The sequence below is a fragment of the Phanerochaete carnosa genome, assembly GCF_000300595.1.
Source record: "Phanerochaete carnosa HHB-10118-sp unplaced genomic scaffold PHACAscaffold_14, whole genome shotgun sequence".
NCBI classification, from domain to species: Eukaryota; Fungi; Basidiomycota; class Agaricomycetes; order Polyporales; family Phanerochaetaceae; genus Phanerochaete; species Phanerochaete carnosa.
Genome location: NW_006767641.1, coordinates 286954 through 310118, shown reverse-complemented (window position 1 = coordinate 310118; position 23165 = coordinate 286954). Strand labels below are relative to the sequence as shown.

The following is a 23165-nucleotide window of genomic DNA, read 5'->3' as shown; positions in this document are numbered from 1 at the left end:
GTTCTACCTCGACGAGATGGTCGAGCACGTAGTCTAGTATATACGGGTCGAGGATTCGCTCCTCGTCGTAGTCTATGTATTCGAAAACTATATATTCGTCCAGCTTATCTAATCGAAATAGCCGTTTACCCAAACCGCACGAAGTGCTTTGAAAATCTGGACTCGGTTACGCCGCAGTCCTTTGAATGAGATCCCTCCGATCTGCTTTAAGCCTGAGTCCCAACGGTTCCACTCTTCGATACTAATGACGCGCGAGACGTCCTTGAGCGTGCGGTCGAGGTGTGCGAGACGATCGCGGAGCTTGAAGACGGCGCTGATGTCTTTGGTGAGGACGTCGGGGCAGTCGAGCGTCTCGAGCACGTTGAAGCGCTTGAGAGTGGCTGCGAACTTGGGCGTGAAGATGCGGACGAGGTCGGCAGCCGTATAACGGGAGAAGTCGATAGTGACGGGTTTCGGGGCGATGGGAGTGTAGGTAGGGGCGGCGGAGAGGCGATCCGCTAAGGGGCGGCTGGAAGAGGCGCTAGCGTGCGCATTTTGCCTAACGCGAGCTTGGTTGCGTTGTGCCTGGAAGTGTTGGCGGTCGTCGTGGGCCGCGAGCTTGGCTTGTTCGACAGCGTCCCAGTCGATGGTCGGGAGTGCTGTGGAAGGAGGCGGGAGCGTGGAGACGTGCCTGACGACAGCGCGGAGCTCGGTGGTGGTGTACTGGTGTGGAGCGCCTGCTTCGCGTTCTCGACTGAGTTGGTTGAATACGGCTTCGGGCAGCGCGCGTCGGAGGCGTGGGTGACGCTCGTCCGCGAGGCGTTTGAAAGCGCGGGGGCGGTCGGGCAAATCCTTCGGCACTGGTTTTATGCAGGGATTAGCGCTGCGCGCGTACGTCTGCCACCAATCGCCGAAGAGACTTACTCTTCAAACGGTGGGAATAAACTTTTTTTAAACTGTGCACGGGGCACTGGATAGGGGGGAATAGTCCGGGTGCACGAAGATCTCAACCTAATGATGTGGACTTGCGTCAACACACCACGAGGGATACTCGGTGGATCTAATCAAAAAGGCGGCGCCGACGAGGTCTGGCGACTGTGCGTTAGCTTATTCAGCTAGCCCAATTAACCAAGGTTATATTAGTAACTGTACTACGATACAAACGAAGGCTTACCTAGCCCAATTAACCAAGAGGTTGAGATGGGGCTAGGTAGCGACAAAGGGGGCCCTTTTATACTACTCAGGTTGCGCACGGACCAGGCGTTACATAAGCGACTGTGCTACGGCGGCTGCTGGCGTTTCAGGGGACTTTGATGGAGAAGCGAGGGCCGGCGTGTCATATCTGATGACGTTGTCGGGCCGACGGGGATAGGATGTCCGTTGCCGATCGGACTCGGAGATAGACGGGGGCTGGTGTGTCATGGCGTATGACATTGTCGGGCCGACGGGGATCGGATGTCCGGTGGAGATCGGAGTGTGGCTATTACCGGGGAAACGTGATGCGGCGGTGGGGCGGCGACAATACAGGCGCGTTTGATGCGCTGATGCGTGCCCGTCGGTGATGCGTTTCAAGGTGTTAGCGCGCGGCTAGGACTTGTAAACTGGCGCTAATGCGCCGACAACGTTTGGAGGGTCGTATAAACATGGAATAAATCGGAGAAAATGGGAATAAAATAGGAGGCCGGGGCTACGCCCACGACATCCGCGCTAAATCCGCAAAAACTCGACTCTCGGCGAGTATTTTGTGAATAGCGGGCCCAATATTGAGTTCTGACATATGCTTCACCCTAAGGCACTCCTGACGAACTTCACATGATCAAAGGTTCTGTCAATTCAAGAGTGGCTTTGAATAAGGCAGAAAGCCCATAAAGAAGCAGGAGCGGCCTTAGACTACGCCACAGCTCAAATGGCAGGAAGACTGCACCGGAAATTCACCCCATTCACCAAAGGACAGAAGGTATGGCTGAAGATGACTCACCATGAAGACAGTTACTCTTTCAAGAAAATGGCACCCAAAAGACATGGACCACTCAGGGTGCAGAAGGTTCTTTTGAACCTAGTATACAAACTAGCCCTTCCAAGCACTATGAAGACCCATCCTGTGGTACATGCTTCGCTGCTCACGCCATACCACGAGACACCACAGCATGGGAAGAATTTTCTAGAACCACCACCAGAGATCGTTGATGAACATGATGAATACAAGGTAGAAGCAATTCTCACATACTGGCCCTGGTATGGACATTGCCGATATCTAGTCAGATGGAAACACCAACTCATGGCTGAGAATTCATGGGAACCAGAAGGCAATCTGAAGAATGCAGCAGAAATCCTGAAAAGGTATAAAGAGGTCAAAGGAATCACTCTGACAACTCAGCAGCCAACTCCCAAGTTGACTACTACAACATGGCCCCTTACTCATTCCACTATCGCAATGGCAGTCCCGAGGCTACTCTCGGAGAAACCACACCTCCCGCATCCTCGACTTCCTTCTCTCCCGTTCAAGAGGAAACTCTGGTTGACCGCGACAGCCCTGAGCCTGGGCTCACCACCAACGATGTACAGTAAGAGATTGCCACAGCCCTCGAAGAAATCACTGGCGAAATCTGACAACACACAGAAGAGAATGCTGAACTCATACAAATTCCTCTGGGATTCGAGTTTGGAATCTGTGTCCACATCACTGCCAGAAACATTAACCCCCTCGATGATGGAAGTGACCCCAATGACTCCCCCACACACCTTGCCTACCTCAGGGACATTGTCAACAACCCCCAACGTTGTAGAGGGTGGGTCAACAAGATTGACAACATTGCCCACGACCAAACAGCACTTCAGGCCTTACTCGATGCGACTGATGACATGACTTCTGGCGCTTTATTTGCAGGAATTGTGGAGAAAGGACAGGAAGTTCAAGCAGGGTTTGACAAGGTGGCGAGGGATGGACAAGCTATCAGAGAGGCAGTTGAGGCAATTCAACGGAATGCAGTCAATTTCTCTCGGTGAGTCAAAAAGCTTAACCGCACCTTTGACGATTTTTGCGTAACAACACTCGCCTACACAGCAACTGACCAAAATGCTACAGAAGCTGTTCATTGCATTTGAACACAGGAATTCGGTAACCTCAATGTCAACCACCTCAAACCTGGAGAACTTCTCGTTGGACCAGGCACTGGTCAACAGGTTCATAACTCTCACAACTCCCCTCAGCCTGTTTATCATACTCGTGCTCCTCACACCTCCGGCTCCTCGTCCTCACACGAATGCTCACAATCCTTTCAAACACAGACCTCTCGTTCAGGCTCTCCCAATCGATTGCGTTTCACTTCTCGGCAGGCTGCGAAAGATATGAGCTAACTTTATATTATTTTGTGCAGATAGAGATACAAAAGTATATTCACTCTGCTTTGTAAATATACTTAAGCTACTTTCCCATGGAGAAGTTGTCATTTTAATGGTACAAAAAGCTATGCCACTTTTACACCTTTGGGGTATCAAGAGGGTTGAAATATTCTCAGAGCAAAATAATTGTCATTTCTTCCTGTATATTTTTCCTAAAAAGAATCCCTCCAGCTGAGACAAAAAGAGTAAGCTTACTTTGTGGTTCCCGTCTTTGCAAAATATGAGGCAAAAAAGCCAAATTATTGTCAGGAAAACTTGTATGGAAAAAAGCAGACATGTTCTTAGACATAAGATTGATCGCCCACTCACCGCCTGTTATCACCCTCTCATCATCTGCTGTATGCCCACTTATCGCCTCGCGCATTGATGGTCACTTGCCAGGATACTGCCCACTCATCGCTCATTCATCGCCCTCTCGTCATCTGCTGTGCACTAACTCATTGCCCAAGTATTGATGGCCAGTTACCAGAAAATCGCCGCTTACAATGCATGATCACTCTTCACCCCACTCTGATGGTCGATGGTCTGAAGCGGAGCTAATGGAACTCAACGTGGCCTTGTGGCGTTCGGAAGTTAGCAGTGTTTTTAGTGTGAGCAGACCCAACAAACTGGCCCCGACTTCGCTCTGCCTCGGCTGCGCACAGCAAGTTGCCATCTCAGCCTCCAAAAACCCAACATTGCACAATAACTGCCTTTGCCACACCCCATTGCTCACCGCAGTTTCATACCTGCAGACGTCGCTCAAGATCACTCCTAGTCTCTGACCATGACTGATGCCGTTGCCGTGTGGACGCACGAGAAGATGTGACGCGGATCATGGTGTGCCTGGACAAGCTCGATGCGGCGTCAGAGAGGACCCAGAATACTGACAGGGGCGACGCCTCTTCTTCCCAGATGCGTTCAGCCGAGAGTGCTTCTTGAGGATCTGCCGGAGCCTCGCTCACTTCGTCCGAGTGGTGCAACAACAAGTACAAGCCGACGACGCTCTCAGGTGACACTGCACGCATGCAGGGCAGCGAGAGGAGTGTGATCCGGACGTGAACGTCATCGCCAGGTTTCTAAACCACGGTGACGGCTCCTCGAGCACAAACGTCAAGCTGTCAGCGCCGACGCCTTTGTGCCTGACAGAAGGCTCTGCAGAGATGGCCACTGAATGCGCCAAAGAACTCACCGTGACTTCAATGTACTCCTTGTGCTCGATCTGCTCGAGATCGACGCTACTTGCCACCTCGCTCGCCCCGTCCATCATCATCAACAACACCATCGACAGCTCTCTGGCCGCAGCACCAACCGCTTGCCTCTCCTTCTCGAACAGCATGCTCCGCGTGTTTGAAGGCACGCTTGGCGGTGTGCTCGACGTTCACGCGCTCTCGGTGTCCTCCGACACCCGAGCAGGCTCGAGGACTCGTTGCCGACGAGCGATGCCATCCTCGCCATCAGCATGCACGCCGGGTCTTCCTCATTGTTGTCTGAATCTTTGTCGGTGCCAAGCAGAGGCGTGCTGCACGCCAAGAGCAGTGGCGGCGGCGTGGACGCACGGTCATCGGCGACGCGCGTGCCGGACAAGCGGAGCAACGGTGACAGGTTCAGGACTGAAGAGTCGTACGTCCCGTCCGTCTCTGCACCCCACAAGGTTGCGACCGAGGAGCTCTGTGAGCTCACCTGGCTCTGGTTGGTGCAGTTCCTCGCGTTGCAGCTCATCGTGTTGCGATTCTTCTTGTGGTGATTCTTCTTGCGGTTTTTCCTGCTGTTGCTCTTACTGTTTCGGCTCTTCCTGTTGCAGCTCTTCCTGCTGCCCCTCCTCCTCCCGCGCCTCCCCAGCGAACTGCATCCCCTCCACCTCCAACCCGCCTTACTCACCAGCAGGCCATGCCACCTCCACCAGCCGCACGCTCACAGCATCGGGCGCCACCGGCATCAGCATCACGTCATGTGGCGTGCGCGCACTCCTCCTTCGCGTCCGATGGCGGCAGCTGCATGAGCTCGGGCCCCGAGAGCGACAGCAATAACAGCACGTCAGATGACCCCGATGTCAGCTCCGATGCCTCTTCCTCCTTCTCTGACTCTTCTTCCAGTCCTGAGGTTGACAGCGCTGGCAGCGCTCATGAGACCGCATTCGGCGGGAGGGGCACCTGCGCGGCATGCCCCACGGGGTCAGCCACTTCAGATGCGGCGGCATGCTGGTGGTGGTGATATGAACAGGACGCACCTCCTCCTGTTGCATGTGGCACAACGGCGCCTGCACGCGAGTAGTCACCCAGATGGCGGTAGTCTGCCTGTGTGACCGTTGCGTGGCTGCGCTCTGTATCATGCAGCTCAATCGCGTCCCCATACTCCTCCTCCACCTCCTGCAATGAGCTGTTGCATGAGTCGCCAAGCAACGAGCGCTTTGCAGATGCGCGAAAAGAGAGCATCGACGCGACGACGTCCATGCCCGTGCTTGAGCCGAGGCGAACAGCGTGCGTGCGCTTGGATGTGAGAGCAGCGACAAGAGCGTGTCTGTTGGGCGCGCCAAGGAAGAGAACGCACTCTGGGACGCGTCTGTGGGGCGCGAGAGCGCCATTGTGGCGCCCGCGTCTTGCAAACTGTTCCTGGTGCCGTCGCTGAGTGCACTTGGCACCTCGGAGTGCGCCAGCTGCTGACTGTCGTGCCTAGGGGCAGCATAGTGCTGCAGCGCGCAGGCTGCTCGAGATGTAGATCATTGAGCGCGAGCCGACCTGGACGTCCGACGCAGACTCTTCTGCTTCGTTTTGTGGACGCGCGCTTGTTGGCACCTTCATCTCTCCACATCGCCTGGCTTGCTCGTGTTTGTGGGCGCTGTTCAGGCAACCAGCGGGTAGACCAGTAGGCGACCAGTGGGCGACTAGTGAACGATCTGTGAACGTGCCAGTGGGCGCACACGGTGACACTGAAAAATAGTTAGTGTAGACGCATCGCAATTCTTTTTGTGATAAAAGTCGGCTCTTCTATTTAAGTAAATAGATACTAGATGTGTATATATTTTTGTACCTATCTCAATAGAATGCATGCATATTACTCTATATATAGATAGTCCAGTGGTGTTTGCACCTCTTTTTGCTGCGAGCAGATCTATGTTTTACAACAAGATTTTCTATGAAAAAGGTGACTTTGTTTTACTTCTATTTCCAAATTTAACCCATCATATATTTTCACCGGAAAGTGTTCAGGCTTTTGAGCTTCTTTTCTCATGGTGATTTTCATGCCTCTTTCAGCCAAAAATATTTACTAATTAGCTCCGTGAGAGTTCTTTATGCCTCCAGAATCTACCTCCACAGTGCCTCGATGAGCGACTCCATACCCGCAATGTCGCTGCTCTGATAGCCCAATTACTTGTGGAGTCATCAGTAGCGCTTTCCCTGGAAACTCTGAGACTAACTCCTTTAACCTCGATTGAAATACTCCTGCAAGATTTATTTGCAGAGCTCATTGGCTAGAAGAGGAGCTAATGTTACAATCGGTCCGCGGTCCCGCTATATGTTTTTCCTTTCCATTTCCGAACCTCCATTCCATTTCCGAAACCTCCTTCCCATTTCTGAAACTTCCTTTCTATTTCCAAACCCTTCCATTTCCAGGACAATCTCGTACATATGTTGTCCCTTCTATGCTGATTTCACAGTAGTTAGGTTAGTATAAATACCTGCCAGAAATGTAGTGTACTGTAGCTTCAGCCTCCTGTATTATCAGTCCTTTTCTATATCATTTCCTGGACTTCACCTAAGTCCATGTTCTACGAATTCCAACTCTTACAATATCAGCTACCCACTGCTACGTCCTCCACATTTCCTACCTCACACATTGGGTACAGTACCGATGCCTTCTGCAGACCGTGACTCTGGTGACACCAAGGCTAGTGTTCGATCTAATGCGCATAAGCCTGAGCCTGGGCCACATGATGATCATAACCGTGGTGCGGCCTTTTTTGTTGCCATCTAATACTATAACTAATTGACATCTCAGTCAATCCACCATTGACTGACTCTGACGGCAATATCGACCAAGAGGAGCTTGTCGCAAATGACGACAAGGATCCTTCATAGCGTGCAAGCAAGTGAGTCTTCCGATCAGTAGGCAACCTATCAGTCAATGGTATCTCTACAGCAAAGTACAAGTGCTTAGGTATCATTCAGTGTGCAGCCTGCAAGACCCCAGTTTGTCCTTATACTCAGGATTCTGGGGGAAGACAAGTTAGTGAATCCTGCCCCAATATATGCCGTCCAGACCCACGGCTTGAGGTCATCTCTTTCAGTGCATACACCCTCGGCTACAAGATGACACACAGCTCTGATGGCAAGCACATTGTCCATTGGTCTCATTGTGGTACATACAGCCACCCACGACTGCCTGTTAGCCGTCTTTCTAAGCGAGAGCAGAAAGCCCTTAATTCTCAAGTCCTACTACGACCAGAGGTAACACCTCATTAGCTCTGCAAAGGAGGGACTACACCGGGAAGCGTTCCTCTCGCAGAGATCGCTTCTGCATTGGCAGACCCACAGAAGGTGCGAGACACTGTGACTCAAAGTCGCGATTGGTTGGGCTTGCTGACAACAGCTGGTGGAGGAAAAAGCAGCAGCTTTGGCATGTTCGGAGAGCTGCAGAAGATGCAAGACACCTACAGTGAATGCATCTTCGTTGCTTCGCAGATCACAAACCCTGCATTCATCTCAGTCCAGACAGCGTTCTTGAAGCACACTCTGTGAAAAGCAATCCAGGACTGGCTCGATGGTTCCGCTGAAGGGCCTATTAGCACTCGACATGGTGCCGTGACGGATAGCGACCACAGTTTTTTCCGAGATGGTAAGCTTGTCGGAACCAGTGTGTACAGCCTTGTTTTGAACGTATGGTTTCCTGTATTATACACATGGATCATGACCAAAGACACTGCCTCGTATCGCGCACATTTTCGCACACTCAATACGGGTATTCTCGAAGCTGCAGGTTCGCAATTTGACAAAAATGTGGTCAGGAGTAAGTCATGGCTCAAAGTTGCTCGCTCAATTAGCTACCGCTATCTGTGTGATGACAGACATCTCTCATAGGTCTTCGACTTTTCGCAGGCGCAGTGCTTAGCTCATGAAGAAGAATATGCTGAGGCAGTACTCATTGCAGTTACCCAACAGGGTCTCGCATTGACTTAGCACTTCACATACGAGATACTGGACGCCCTTCAAGCAAAGTATAAAGATGAGGCGTCAGAGTTTCAGAAGGGATGTCGCATACACTTCCGTGGCTCTGTTCGGCAAGTCAGGAGTGACGGCAAGCTTGTTCCGTCAAACCTCGTCACTAAGTTTGATGACTTCATTGTGGATATCCTTGGGCTAGATATGTCCTCATTAGGCTTCGACCAAGCCGTTAACAGGTTTTATCTCCGCTTTCCTGCATTGCAAGAGTGGGTGCGGTGGTGGGTGCGGTTAAAAATTGCTGCCATGATTTTTCCTGCAAAGTGTGTTATCTGTATGTCCAATGTTGCAACAGAAGCAGGCAACTTGAAGTCTGACTGTCCTGACTTTCAAGACTTTGTCAAGATGGTACAGACATCGAATGTGAGAAGCCATCATGGATCTGGACATCTCCATCCAGTACCTTCAGATTCAGAGACTATAGACTGTGCCGGTTCATGTGGTATAGACGAAGAAAATGCGGATAATGGGGACACTGTTTAATGCGACAAGTGCTTCTGCTGGTCCCATATTCCATGCATTGAGCAGTAATTTGGTCTATCAGAGGATATCAGGAATTGCGACTGGTGCTGTCCAGGATGATGCAATACTTCCACCTCTATATGGACTGACACTATGTATGTCTCCCACTGTACTATTATCTTTATCTGTCTCTCATTTCTTGACATATAGGATTGGACAGCATTTTCTCCTCCACACCCAAGAAACTGTCAAAGCGCAGTATCATCTGGCCAAGATAGTACGCCGTGAGGGCAACATTGCATTCCTTGAATGGTACAGTGGAAATATCTACAGACGTTCGCAAGAGCCAAAAGATATGACTCGCAAGATGCCAATTCATTAAATTGCCTCAGCTCTGGCAGAACAAAGCAGAGGGCTGGATCACAAGGTGTGCAACAATGCCACTATGGTATTTACTAATGCTAACATGAGAACAAACTGATGTGCAGGTTATTGGGTGCATCCATTGGCCATCTTGCCTTGTCGAGGATGCTGGAGACCACTACAATTACACGAATCCCGCCCTTCAGGATGCTTTATATAAAGCAATCCCAGCTATATTCGACATCCTCATCGGCCAGCGATCACATCCCATCATTTCTGACTACCGTGCTATCAAGGACGATGGCATCGAAGACCTAAAGAATGTTGCGAAGTGGCAAGACTCACTCAAGTTACCTATATTCCATGCTGACAGTATACTCCTGCCTCCTTTGCTCGAAGAGCTAATGGTCCGCTTACGCAACCTGCCGTACGACATCTACAAAATCCACAAGTTGCATGTCGACACTCTGGTCCATGGTCCGGGCCTTCTACTCTCGAAGGTGGTTGTTCTTCGCACCTGTTTGCACAGGAAGGCATGTGACGACAACGAGATTTAACAACTCATTACACTGGCAGGAGAGAGGCTGCGGAAAGATAAACAGCCAGAGGCTCAGATTGTACAGAGGCTCACAACAGCTGAGAAAGCACTTGCAGTATGCCTTGGCTACCCAGATACAACAGATGAGCGAGGCAAAGACAAGGATTGGAAGATCGACCGTGTACGGCTCCCACTACTACCTTCATCGGGATGCTTCATTGAGATCAACCCTGCGTTCAGGCTCAGCGCAAATGAGCAAGTTGCATTCATCTGGCAAGCAGGCCTTGACAATGACAATCCATATACATGACCTGCATCTAAATCACAAGGTCTCGCTGGCCCATCAGTAGTGCCGACCCAATTTGACATGTACAACAGTGTCCCCAATGTTTGCAATCAAGAGTTTGCACAGAAGCCGAAGCCTTGACCTCGACCCCAACCTCGTACCATGATGAGGGTGAGGGTGGGGTGTCCTCACTGCTGGCTGTATTGGTGATGCCAATGGTGCCGTGGTCTTTCTCCTCTCTCTCCCCGATGAACAGCCCTGGACCATGGCCTCTTCTATCTTCCCTACATTGCCCTGCACGCGTCCAACATATCAGCCAACAGCCTGTAGCCACAAATTTATGTCACCACGTACACCTCAACTGGCCCACTGCAATCTTGAAGTGGTTCCAGTTCCGGGTCCACTGACTGGCGTGGAGGGCGTTCGCGTGGCTGGGTCCTGGTAGCACCGCAGCCTTGGGCCAGAACTGGTCTTTTCTCTGCGTTTCCGCATGCACCACAGAATGGGGCAATGAGCAAGGAAATGTGGCTGCACGCCGGTGCAATCACTTCTAACTGCTCTCACCAGTAAGACTAGCAAGGAGTGTGATCATGATATGCACAAGACTGTATGAGGCTGGACATTGGCAAGGGCATGTCGATGAGATTTGAAGGTGCCAGTGATGGTGCTGCTCATGACAGGTTCATCGAATAAGTGGAAGAAAGCTGCAAGACGTGCTGCTGCCGAATTTAAAACGCGACCAAGGCGCTTACCATATAAGAGATTCACTCTGCACGCTCACGTGAAGTCTCTTTCAATCGCAGCTTCCTGGTCTTTCAATGTAGCTTCGACCGCCTCAGACATGATTAGCCTTATAGCGATGCATTGCACTCTGCCTAGTCTCATACGTGCCATTGCTCCACAGCCGGTACGCGCGACGTCTTCGACAGCCCAAGCCTGCTCATTCTGCCTCAAAGATGGAAGCTTTACGACCACTCCCCTCTTTCGCTATACATTGGCCATAGCCCTCCACAGGCATTTATAAGAGCCTGATCATGGTGAGCAAATTAACCCTTTCATCACTCGGCCGCTGTGATGCTCATCCACAATTCACACTGTCCTGTACAGAACACTTTCAGCTCCCGTATCCCACACCACGGCCGAAGCACAAGCAACATTATCATCCCTTAAGATCACTGACTAACGCTCCTTGTGGTGGCCTCTCCGGCGACGCATCTTTTTGCATGTATTCAAATTGTGACCATAGATGGCAGACCTCTGACCCTGCGACAACCTCATGACACTTGCCGTTAATCAGCCAGCAGGTTGTCTGTGATTTTAAACTCTGCACTGGCACTCACACGTATGTTGGCAGTGTGCTCTTGCTAAGTGTTGGGGAGGACAGCAGTATATATGCTTATTTTGATGCACTACATGTATATTAAAATATATCTCACTATGTTGCTTTGCCGAAGACTGTTAGAGGCTCATTACAAAGGTATATGTAAGAAACAGGAGTATCTAATGCTGCCACTAGCGGGAAGAGAGTGTCGTCACCCTTGTGTTCTTTACCAGCATTGTTCTTCAACTCTCTTGGTGGTAGAACTCGTGCATCCATTTGACGAGCGAGCGCAATGTCTTGTTCGCAGTAATATCAGCTTCGGCATCATCCACAGAAATTTAAAGTGTCCCTGCTGCGCCATCGACAGATTATATTGGGTCTTAGATACCTCACACTGGCAACAGATTATGCAATTATGTATTACTCCTACATGTCTGCTCCAGCCTGATATCGAAGCCACAATATGTAGTCGGCTTGGCCACTATCACAGCGGGAAGTGAAAGCACGTGAGCACGACCATTTCGCCCACTATAAACTACGGCATGTAGTACTTTTGGTGTCTCTGAGTATCTTGGATAGCATGAGATGTACTTATAATTTTTATTGACACTCGTGCCCTTGCCCAAGCGTGAAATCTAATCTAAGCGCCTAGGCGGGGTTTGAAACTGCCTGACAACCTGCTGGCCGATTAACGTCAAGTGATGCGCTCAATGCATTGGTCGCTGGCACGGTACGCTTACTAGTACTGTGGACTTGATAGGTGCCCAGCGCGAAGATGGCTTTGTCTTCTGCACCCTAGAATCAGACATGTCAGGGACAGAAGCCTGAGATGTCAGAGGAAGATATTGCACCTGAGTGAATCCTGCACGACCAAGCATACTGCCATAGCCCTTCCACTGGTGGTCCGGATTGGTGGCGATGGGATTCGCATACCAGCTGTTAAGTATCACCTGATGATTAGTGCGTACATTAGCAGGTCAGTGAATGAAAAGAACGAGTTGTACATCTTCCCCATATAAGTGTCTTTTCGATTCTCTGGATGTCCTTTGAGAGCTACGGAGATGTCAGCTCTACTCAGCAAGAAAAGGGCAGGCCGCTCTGCACACATCTGCTGTCCACCATTCTCTCGCCTCAGGCTTGAGCGAGGCCATGAGCTGGCTGAATCCTGTTCGCACTGCTTCTCGCTAACCCTTGCAAACAAACCTCGTCAGCAACCGCCAAGTCTCACAGTTGGACGGGACTGAGGTGCTCCCCATCATGTCTCTGTGCCCAAACCAGATCACTGCGGTGAGCACTGTCACAAGGTGTCATGACATAGAGCATGCCTGCAACGTGTGCTGTGCCGAAGTGTGCACGGAAGAGCTGCGCATGCAGGGTGTAGTCCCCCACCCTCACTGCATTTGTGGCCACATCTGCGATAGGCTGCGTCAGCGGTGCGTGCGGGACTGCGGAGGAAGAACAGAGGATGTGTACGGTTCGCATACACACACATGCAAAGAGTGACACATTCCTCAACTAATCCGCCCTTCTTGATGAACCTCGGGGTTTCATCACTTGTCTAGCAAAGCGGCATCGTCTTTTGAGACACTGGATGCCCATATGCCAAAGGTGGCCACCGCAGCGCAGATATACGTTCCATGTTTCATGACAGGCACAACCTGTGCTGAGCTCGTGCACCACATTCGAGCTCACAGTTGATGGCATCCCCAATACCTCCAATATCCTTGACCACTTCCGAAGGTGGCACGTCACCTGCCCAAAGCAAGCAAACTTGGTCTTCGTCGCCTTTGAAGGGCACGGGAGATTTTTTGGAAGGTTTTTCAATAGAGTGCGAAGCCTCAGGCCGTGAATGGTGCACTGACAGTCCGCCATCGTGCTAACAGGATAAGGAGAAGGCGTTGCACCGCAAGGTGCAAAAATGGAATTCTAGCGTGCTTAGAAACCTGTGTCATGATTGGGATAGCGCACTTGGCGCAGTGGATATATTTTGCCATTGTCAAGTGAACTTCTGCACGACGTCGGCCAATAACTGTGACTGTATTTGGTGTGTTGTCGTTGGCCTGCACCACTTTGCCAACTCACCGGAGTTTCTCACACTTTCTCACCAGGTCAAATACTTCCCTGAGTTTCTCACCATTATAAACATGTTATTAACCGTGTGAAAAACACCATGTTTATAACACAAGCCTTCCTCACCGTACACTATCATAAGGGCAAGGCTCGGACAGCGCTTATGGTGGCGTGTTTCCTGGTCCGTGAGAGCTGGTGAAGGTATGATGCAGGAAAGATAATTTCTGAGGGAATGGCTGAGAGCTCGCCCTTCGTGGTGTGTCCCGGGGTTTTGCTAGTACCAACGACTCGAATATCGCCGCGAAGGCAGCACTCGTATTGCGCGACAAAGTCTCCTCAGTCCTTGGCATTTGTGAAGAATGGTATTTCTTGTGAGCCTGGAGTCAACAAAAAGCCAAGGACTCGCTGCTCGACCTTAATGACCTACACCTTCCCATACAGGGTGGTAAGTGCAGTTTTTTTCTTGAGAAAACTCAGGTAAAAGCAGCTAAACAGGGCCCAGTTATTCCTCGATTCTACGCCGATGCAAACTAAGGTAAATTTGATGCAAAACCAGCCAAAATGGTCTAAAACACAGTAAAACTGGTGGAAAACTGAGTTTTGCCTTCAGTTGTTTTCAAGTGAAAACCAGAGAAAGTTGGGGCCTTGTTCAATTAGTTTTTGGCCAATTTTACGCCGGAAAAAGCATGCTTACTACCCAGTGCTAGTGACATTGAAAGATTTCCATGCATTAATTAGCGTGTCGGTGGAGCATTCACACAATCCTTCCATCCCCTTGCTTGCTCTTTAACCATAACGACTGTCCACGCAACATATTACACCAAATGATTGCTATCCAGCCTCCAGGATCTTGGGCTGCTTGCAGAACTGTTAGACAGGTATCGGAGCTTTCTAAGGCTGAGCGGAAAGCACTCAAGGTGTGGGTACATGGTTTTTTTTTCATGCTTTAGGCATGACATTTAGCTTGATGCCCAGACTTGCTTGTCTGATCTCTGCAGGAAGCATCTGGATCCACAGAAGCTTTGGCAAAATCAGGATACGAAGGCGAAGACCATGCTATACCAAGAGGTAGACTTTATGTATATCTTCCAAACTGTCGTCTCAGGTTAACTTTCTAGGTGCATGCAGAATTCCCACTGCTGTCGCGATACAAAGGCGAATGGCCCGTGGAGTATATCTTACACAATTCTCTGATTCAATCGTGTTCTGTTCTGAGAACACAAGCGCGAACCTTGGGAAAGCTCAGCAAGCAAGCAAGGGAAGTCTCAACAAGGCGAAAATCGATTTGGCAGCTGGCTCATGTGCTGAATGAGAAGGAGCCGTCTGTTAGCAACGGTCCCGAGTCTAAGGTAAAGCTTTGTGCATTCTGTTGTACACGAGTCTGACCTGTCTGCTGGTAGGACGAGATTGCTCCACCGCATGACCAGGCACTGTTGATCTGCGCAGAGCACACTTCTGAAATATCGGACAGCCATCCGATGGCATCAGGGATGGTACGTGATTATGGTTAGTCAATTTGGAAGGTGCTCACTCTGCATCAGACGGAAGACCAAACCCCACGATGTGAAGGCAGCGTGGGCTTCTCCAATGGTGAGCCTCGCACCATTGGCCATAGCAGGCCCACAAAAGAGAACTCAATAGATGTCGACAGAAATGACACTACTATGCAAGCTCTTGGAGGCGAAGACAAATTGATGCATCCGCTGGAAGAGAAGCTTGATGTGGAAGAGGTACAGGCGTTCTTGTCCTTACTTTGAGTTCGCTGACATCCGGTGTTCATTTAGGATGTCAAAATGGAGGACACTTCTAGATCGCAGCCATCTATTAATAACAGCAGTGTGTCTCGTACAGCTGACTCTGCTAATCCAAATCCCACTGGACCTCCCGTGCACGGAACTGACCAGCCTTTCGTCCAAAACTTCCTTTACGACATCTTCCCGCCTCTGTCCACACCTGAAATCGTGTGTCAGTTCGTCCACACTGGCATTGTGGAACATGAGGACCTGATCGTGTGCTCACAGCTTTCAGAGGAGGAGATAATGGAGATGCTCCGCATCGAAGTGGGGCTGAATGCCCTTTGCTTGAGGATTGTGGCGTTAGCGTTGAAAGGTGTGAGATGACATGTGTGCTTTGTATACTGGCTTTAAAGCGTATAAAATTAACATTATATTCTGTGCTACCCAAATATGTTCAGTATAATCCAGGTCCATCGTACTGATACTCTACGGGCATTGGTCTTCTCCCGTCCCGGGGTCCTTCCCGGCCTACTATGGATTATCATCATGCCGGCTGAGCATTAGAAGTGCCCACAGCCACTTCACTGTTCATTGCGCACAGTACTCGGTCCATTAGTGTATGACTGAACAGGGATAAGCATGTCTGTTGGTTGCTCTCATAAGCGCAACACGACTGCCAAAAGAGCAAAAATGAATGTAGACGCACTTTGAGCCTGCTCCAAACATTTGCGGCAGCGCGTTGACTGACTCAACTGCCTCTGAGATGTCGAGTGCAAAGTAGCACTACAGGCATGATTTGATGTCAATAAAGATTTTGGTGCTGGTATGTGTGCCCTTGTATAAGTTGGATATGGTGCTTCCACTTCGATCTGGTGGCATCGGTCGCAGCGTCGGGACATAAAATCATTAGTACTAATCTAAGTTTCCACATTCAGACTCGTGTTTGGGTCTGGAGGAGAGCCTGTCACGGTGGCGTTTGGACACATCCAAATCGGAGGGGCATTATTATACGGGACATGTCGGAGAAGACCTAGACTCGTTTACCAGCCACTCGCAGAGCTGCTATGAGCCCGCGGGCAGTCACGTGCGCCTCCATCTGTTTCGGAAGGGGCGCGAGTGACGAGACTTGTCTTCTGGCACACCGACATTGTGGATACCTAATATGACCTGCGTAATCTCAAATCAAATGGGCATTTACACTCAGGACGATGTCGTGTCGACAATTCCAAGCAGTGAGCATGCTTATGCACACTGCATGACTCATGGGATGAGATGAGATCAAAACCTTGCACGTCAGCACATTCGGAGATAAGATAAGATCTCAGGCACCTCTGAACCCATTCGCTTGTACTTGCTTCCCAACCGAGCTCGTCGTTCTCCACCCACCTACGCTGATGAAGGATGGCACCTGTTCGATGACGAGTAAGCTACATAATTCCACCGCCCTCGGAACCAGTCCCCAGGTTATGGCTGCCAGAGGACGAGCCCATCTTGGAGGCGCCGTGTTGAGCCTGCTCATCCCCTTCCGACATGAGCATAAACAACCGAACGAGCCTTGGCCCAAGTGGGGACAGCATCCGCGACACTGACTTGGTGTGTGTTGCCTTGCGCTCGACACCGCCACACAGCCCGTCGGGTGTAGCACACCCGAAGGCATCCTCTACAGCGGTGGACGCGATGGAATGGGCATCTCCTGGGACTTGGACATCCCAATGAAGAAGCGCGCTCAGCGGTACGGAATCAGCGACAATTTCATGCAAAGGAACTTTGGCAGATGGGAGACCATGACCGGCTGGGCAGACGATGTGGCCGAGGACGAAGATGAGGTCAACGAGGGCCGAAGGGACGGCGATATCCTGGGAGACGTGCAGGACGTCAATAGGTGGAATAAGAGGCGTCCGCTGAGACCAGAAGATAGTATCCCCTGGGAAGAGCAATGGGAGACGGACCTGGAGGCGTTCCAGCCCGGGCAGGTGGGCAGGTGGGCAGGTTTACTGCAGCCTTTCGTAAAGTCTGACAAACAGCCGTAGATGTCCCAATTCTGCCAGTCCATCCAAGTGCATACAAACTGAGTGAATGATGTTGTTCTGTGTAACCACAATCAGACAGGTATGCTCTTGCTTGATAGTTCAAGTCGGACACTCATGCTTCTGGTAGTTGTATCCGCATCGTTGGATGGTACAGTCAAAGCCTGGTCTCCACATGCACACTCCCCTTCAGAATCTGCTATCGTGGTGCGCATCCCCAATGATCCTTGTTACTCCCACCCATTGTTGATTCAGTTGGGATCGCCAGTGGCTTGCGTCCGCATCATTCGACCGCACGATCAAGATTTGGGACCCTGCGTGCACGGAGCGGAATGCTCCGGTGACGCTGAACGCATCCGAGGTATCTGGAGATTCTGGACCTGAAGCATCCGTGTGCGCCCAGGCTGCTGACCCGTTCAGCTCGGTAATTGTGTTGGGCTCGCCAGAACGTGTTGTGTACATGTGGGACCCTCGCAGTGGCAAGAGGGTCAGCAAACTCGTCGGCCACATGGATAATATTTGTGCCATTCTTATCAGTGAAGATGCGAGATATGTATGTTTCCAGTCCTTGCAAATATTGTCATGTCACTGAAGAATACCCTAGCTCCTAACTAATTCTGCGGATGGTACGCGTGCACTTGGATAATGCGTTACTCTAGCTGCCGCAGCGCAGAGTCGTCCGCGCAATGTGCGTGTTCCTGCAAACGCTCGCAGACCATTTCTCACTGCTAGGCACGGCTGGCACAGGTAACCATGCGCAGGGCATCGCGCTCTCTGGCCAGAAGCTCGGCATCCCGTGCACGACTACCCACTTGAAGACCCCTCCGCCGTTGCTGCAACAGATGGAGAGCTGCCCGCATCGCCATGGCCAACGCTCGGCCGCGCTCTGGCTTGCCAACCGACCCAGAGATCTCATGCGCCTCTCCTCCCAGATAGGGAACCATGCCCTTCCAGCCCGTCACCTCTTACCATCTCAAAGCCGCCTCGCGTTCATCTTATCCGTGGCCAGCTTTCTGCTTCAGCGGAGTCTGCAGCGCCCGCCGCACCAGCAGCAAATGTCAACAGTCAAATGGCACAAAGTCAAGACCGGCGCATGGAACGAGGGTGACGGAACGGCATGATCCTCGTCTTTTGCCTAGTCGTCAGCGTCGCGTCCTGTATTCTCGATACCGTTCAGCCACGTCTCGTGCAGATCGTTTGATGGCGACGAGCGCCTACGCAAACATCTTTGCAGGTACTCAAATCGACCTCGCTCCTTTCCTGCAGTCAGAACGAAGAGCAATGGGACAGGCTGCCACGCGAGCAAAAATCGCGGTCAAGCTGAGGAGACGGGAGGTGGCAGTTGCGGCACATCTAGCAAGGCGCAGGTAATGTCGTCGTGCGAGCTGCTACTCCTTAGGTGGACCCCGCCAACCGCGGCCGCTCGAACACAAGAAGCGAAGCGCAGCTTAGCCAATGTGCGCGGCTTCCCGAGTAGCTGCACAAGCTTTTGCCTACGACCGCCGCCGACAGTATGGCCGGTGCTTGCCCGATGCGGTCAACTCTGCGGAGGCAGCTGGTACTACCAACGTGCTGAACACCAACCACCGGGATTCGCGCAAGGCACGAGGACTCTACGCCTAACACGGCACGATGCCTGTCTTGCGATCTGCTCTCGAAAAGCATTAGACCCGCCTCCACCGCGGACGCACACGGCGAGGAACGGCTGGCTGAACCGCAGCCGTCGTCATCGTCTGGACCGCAGCCATCATTGTCATCCAAACTGGCCATTTCATCTGACCCGCCACAAGGGCTCATCTAACCCGAATCGCGCCGCACGATGTCGCATCCATTGCCAGATATTAGCATGCCCGAATATTGGAGTTCATGGTCTTCGTTACCGCCCGCCAAGCACAAGGCGCGATGTCACGCGGTGGGAAGGGTCATGGAACCAAGATCGATAGACGAGCTGACGAGGTCAGAGGCAGTGTGGACAGAGCAGGGACGGCAGAGGTCCTGGGGTTAATGGTGCAGACTCCGAAGGCTGAGCATGTATATTTTACCGCTACATTGAGTACTAGATTGCACTGATGATTTTGTCGTTCATGCATGCGATAATGATAATGATGGCGCGAGTGCGGAGAATGTTATATGGATGCCTTAAACAAAAAAATATCATAATAGAAATGTTCGTTCGATGAGCCATACGGTGGACGCTGAAAGACAAAACGTATGAACAAAAGACTTCCCAGTCACCGGTTGAATGCTTCTTCTCGCACACCAGAGCACAGGTAATAAGCGATATGATGCAGAAAACACTCGCCGCTCGATGCACCCTTTCGACGCCGATCAACTCGTCTTGGGAAACTGCGCAGATTTCGCGAGCGCATGCGCCTCGGCCTCTTGCACCCTCTGTTTTGTTGCCTGGAAGCGAGCACAGGAGTAGCTACCCAGTGGTGAGCAGCATTCCTGGAATCAGACAATCTGCCGTGCCCTAATGACCCTATGAGAGGCTGTCGCTTCTTCGGAGGCGCGAAAATGTTGGGTAACATTCTTGCAAAATACTGCTTGCTGCCGCTCTGGCGTCCACGAGTTCCTTGTCGGAATACTTACTGTTTCGCGATGATTTCGTGCAAGAGCATGCGCTCCGTCGCAAACCAGAGCGCGAGAGAATAAGCCACGCAAACGTGATGCAGAGGTGATATGGTTCCAAATTGACGTACCTCTCAGCATATGGACATCGTGCAGTCCCAGTTGGCCAATGCGCACGCGTACGAGCGTCGATTTCTCGCATTTCCTATCATTTGCCACTGTATGAGCACTGCAGCATTTGTCCTCAATATTGAGTAGCTCGAAAATATGGAGGGACGGTCATGCTGTACCTTGAATACTCGGTGTCCAACACAATATTAATTATACCCAGACATTCAGTGTTGATACTCCTTCGCAACTCCACCACCACGCAGGGAAAGTAATGCACATCAACTGCCTTATGCGTCAGTGTGTGCCAATACTAGCCCGAATCGTGGACTCACCAAATGCAATGTTGCACAGGCAGTCGTCCAGCCACGGTACTGGGACGTCGCGGAATGCTTGCGAACGCCCTGAGCGCAGTGCTGTTGGCACATCTCCCGCATCAGAGACGCATGTACAGCGTCTAGTCTGCAGAGCCGCTGACTTTTCCTCAGCATAAAACTGGGCGCAGAAATCGAGCTTGAAGTAGAGACGAGTCAATGTATGTTCAAGATGGGAGGCGTCAGTTGCTTCGCCATCCTCGCCGGTTGGTCTATCTTGGAGTAATACGCTTGACGCGGTAAGTACCATCTCATGCGACAGCGAAGCGTTGTCAAATCATGATCCAGACCGGTGCATGAGCGGTCAATGCTGCATTTACAGCCAGAGTCGGCCTCTGCACAGCGGTATGGCGAAGGCACTAGAGAATGCAGTTGATGAGCGGCCTGGCGAGACCGGCATGAGGAGAAACAGAGCAATTTCACGGCTCTTGGCTGGGTAACTGGGTTTATATGCATGAGTTAGTTAACACAGAATCTTCAGGATAGGGGAGACGCGAACTGCGATGGCAAATTTGATGCTGGCAGGGACACAAGCGTTAGGGTACTCGGGAAAACGAAGCCTCGCTCTAGCTCGGACAACGGACGACGCGTAACTTGATGCAGTGCTGTCAATAATTAGCAGTCGTTCGATGGGTGGTAGATGAGAACGAACGTGACTATCACGCAGATTCTTCGGCCGTGAACATGAGACACAGCGGGGCTAGGTCTGGAACGACGTCAGCCTGTCACAATGTAGCGAAGAGTGGGCGTGCTGCTGATAAATCATACCTCAAGTACGATGACCTAGATTGACACTGCTGGATTGCAGACAAGTGAGCCAGAAATGACGCGGTCGGCAGCGGAGTCGAGATCTGAGATTGACACTGCCACGTGACTGTCTGATCTCAACAAGAATATATGTGCCCGCCCCGCAGAGCTCGGCTTCTCAACTCTCTTGCCATATCCCCTCGAATGCTCCAACCGCCTGATATATTTGCTTCACATCTGCTGTGCAATAACCTTTGACAGACACTGGTGCTCGTTGGCTGCGCCCTTATCAACAGCATCATCGAGCATACTCGAGAGTCGGGACTCATGTTGAGCCGGAATTTAAAGAGGGTGCGGTGCGTACCGCCTTATTTCTCTACTATCGCACCGCTTTCTAACTGCTATTTTGTACAGGCCTACTGTCTCAGCGCTGCACAATTCACTATCGCGCTGCGCCTCGTTCCTCTTCGCGTACTTCGCTGCCAGGCGAAGCAAGGAAGGCTAGCATGAGGACGAACAGCACCCGACGGTACCGCACGCTACATCCCGGCAATGCAGCATCGACCGGAACAGCACATGCGCAAGACGCCTGGCTGGCTGAAGGTGGGGAGCTGTGGAGCCAGGCGGTTTGGCAGGAACTCGCTAGTGGTCAGGATGGCGACAGCACATGCCAACTCAGAAGCTACAAATCAACCCCAGACCGCATCTGAGGTTGACGTGGTGCGTGGTGGTCGCACTTTTGCTAATCTCACCCCCTGGGGGAACTAGCACCACGAATACACGCGTCTTTGCTATTCTGCGAAGCGAGAGATCCTTCTAACTTAGCAACAGTCTCATATTGTGGCACTCACGTGAGAGTGCTTCCAGCATGTGGCAGCTGTTGTTGCTTTTGACCGCGGTACGTCCCTAATAACCTCTGTAAACATCCAAGCCTGACGCTGCTGTCAGCGATACATGGCGCAGACATGCGCTTCAACATTCAGCGCGACATCATTATTGAACGAGCTATCGCACATGGAGCTGAATTCGAGCCTATTGTTGCACGTCTCAAAGGTGACTATCACTATGCGAAGTGATTCGCTGACCAGGTGCGCGCGTCATTCTCCTGCTACACGAACCCGATTCACGAGCACCGTAGGTCGAGCAGCGGAACGGCAATAAGCGGAGCGAAATGAAGGCAGCAACTGATAGCTCTGTTAAGAATGAGTATGGCCTTGTCGTAGGGGCTTGTACTGAGCGCGTACATGCGTCTTTTTTTTTTTTTTTTTTGTTCCTGTATTTAAAGTGCTACCAACATAGGGTAATGTACACCTGTCTACTAGTGTCTGTATGGCGCGTAACTACTAGCGTCCGTAGAGGCGCGGGAGTCCATGGCTCCAATAAATAGTAGACAATACGAAAAAGGAAAATGTCTCAGTGCTCACTGTGTGACGGTGAGCGCGGCCATACCTCAATATATTGCACAATGTACCGAGTCGGGGCGGCCTCCTTCCGATCAGATTCAGACGACAGTGAATGAAGACTAGGTGCGGGGGATTCCGCAGGGTTGGATGCAATTAGGTCATCTACCTGGATGAGTTTCACTGATTCCCTACTATCATCACTCTGCCACGCGACCTCTATCTTGAGAGGGACACGGGCCGCGACAAGGACTGACCGCAGCCAGTCTGGTACAACCTCCCGGAACAGCCGTTGGTCATTGGGGTGATGCTGATGGTATTTCGTCCATATATGTCTAATGGGCCACCATGATTTGGCATTCAGCCATTGAAGGAACGGTGCTGGAGATTTGTTTCTGCGCATGGCTCGCTTGTATTCAGTGTAAAGCATAGGACGCTGTAGCACCAGTGCATCGAACACGATGTTGATGATATGAGACTCCCAGTCAGGATTATCATTGTCGCGTAGTGGGAACACATCCGATTGCATGTGTTCCATCAGATCCTGCCACTCGAATGTCCCGACGAGAGGGTTAAGTAGCAG

At 51.3% G+C, this 23165-nt stretch overlaps 8 protein-coding genes across 8 annotated transcripts; 5 read left to right on the top strand and 3 right to left on the bottom strand.

Moving 5' to 3' along the window:
- Positions 1-108: 108 nt before the first annotated feature.
- PHACADRAFT_201689 (uncharacterized protein) lies at positions 109-1413 on the bottom strand (the record flags this gene model as incomplete). The annotated part of the gene is made up of 2 exons (XM_007401979.1): positions 109-839; positions 1344-1413. The coding sequence occupies 2 exons, from the start codon at positions 1411-1413 to the stop codon at positions 109-111; spliced, it is 801 nt and encodes a 266-aa protein (XP_007402041.1).
- Positions 1414-2257: 844 nt separating this feature from the next.
- Positions 2258-5107, top strand: PHACADRAFT_201688 (uncharacterized protein; the record flags this gene model as incomplete). Its single annotated transcript, XM_007401978.1, has 4 exons — positions 2258-2543; positions 2600-2981; positions 4436-4708; positions 4777-5107. 4 exons carry the CDS (start codon positions 2258-2260, stop codon positions 5105-5107), a joined length of 1272 nt encoding a protein of 423 aa, XP_007402040.1.
- Positions 5108-5309: 202 nt separating this feature from the next.
- Positions 5310-6045, bottom strand: PHACADRAFT_201687 (uncharacterized protein; the record flags this gene model as incomplete). Its single annotated transcript, XM_007401977.1, has 3 exons — positions 5310-5473; positions 5591-5972; positions 6025-6045. 3 exons carry the CDS (start codon positions 6043-6045, stop codon positions 5310-5312), a joined length of 567 nt encoding a protein of 188 aa, XP_007402039.1.
- A 3441-nt stretch (positions 6046-9486) lies between these two features.
- PHACADRAFT_33478 (uncharacterized protein) lies at positions 9487-9961 on the top strand (the record flags this gene model as incomplete). Its single annotated transcript, XM_007401920.1, has 2 exons — positions 9487-9489; positions 9530-9961. 2 exons carry the CDS (start codon positions 9487-9489, stop codon positions 9959-9961), a joined length of 435 nt encoding a protein of 144 aa, XP_007401982.1.
- A 4482-nt stretch (positions 9962-14443) lies between these two features.
- On the top strand, positions 14444-15739 carry PHACADRAFT_33477 (uncharacterized protein; the record flags this gene model as incomplete). The annotated part of the gene is made up of 6 exons (XM_007401919.1): positions 14444-14536; positions 14618-14698; positions 14738-14968; positions 15020-15112; positions 15161-15349; positions 15404-15739. 6 exons carry the CDS (start codon positions 14444-14446, stop codon positions 15737-15739), a joined length of 1023 nt encoding a protein of 340 aa, XP_007401981.1.
- A 921-nt stretch (positions 15740-16660) lies between these two features.
- Positions 16661-17474, top strand: PHACADRAFT_265673 (uncharacterized protein; the record flags this gene model as incomplete). The annotated part of the gene is made up of 2 exons (XM_007401976.1): positions 16661-16827; positions 16867-17474. A coding segment is annotated over one exon (402 nt), but the record flags the coding sequence as incomplete, so codon positions are not given.
- Positions 17475-17497: 23 nt separating this feature from the next.
- On the bottom strand, positions 17498-17941 carry PHACADRAFT_265672 (uncharacterized protein; the record flags this gene model as incomplete). Its single annotated transcript, XM_007401975.1, has 1 exon — positions 17498-17941. A coding segment is annotated over exon 1 (284 nt), but the record flags the coding sequence as incomplete, so codon positions are not given.
- Positions 17942-21836: 3895 nt separating this feature from the next.
- On the top strand, positions 21837-22258 carry PHACADRAFT_201684 (uncharacterized protein; the record flags this gene model as incomplete). Its single annotated transcript, XM_007401974.1, has 3 exons — positions 21837-21902; positions 22050-22080; positions 22131-22258. The coding sequence occupies 3 exons, from the start codon at positions 21837-21839 to the stop codon at positions 22256-22258; spliced, it is 225 nt and encodes a 74-aa protein (XP_007402036.1).
- Positions 22259-23165: the final 907 nt, after the last annotated feature.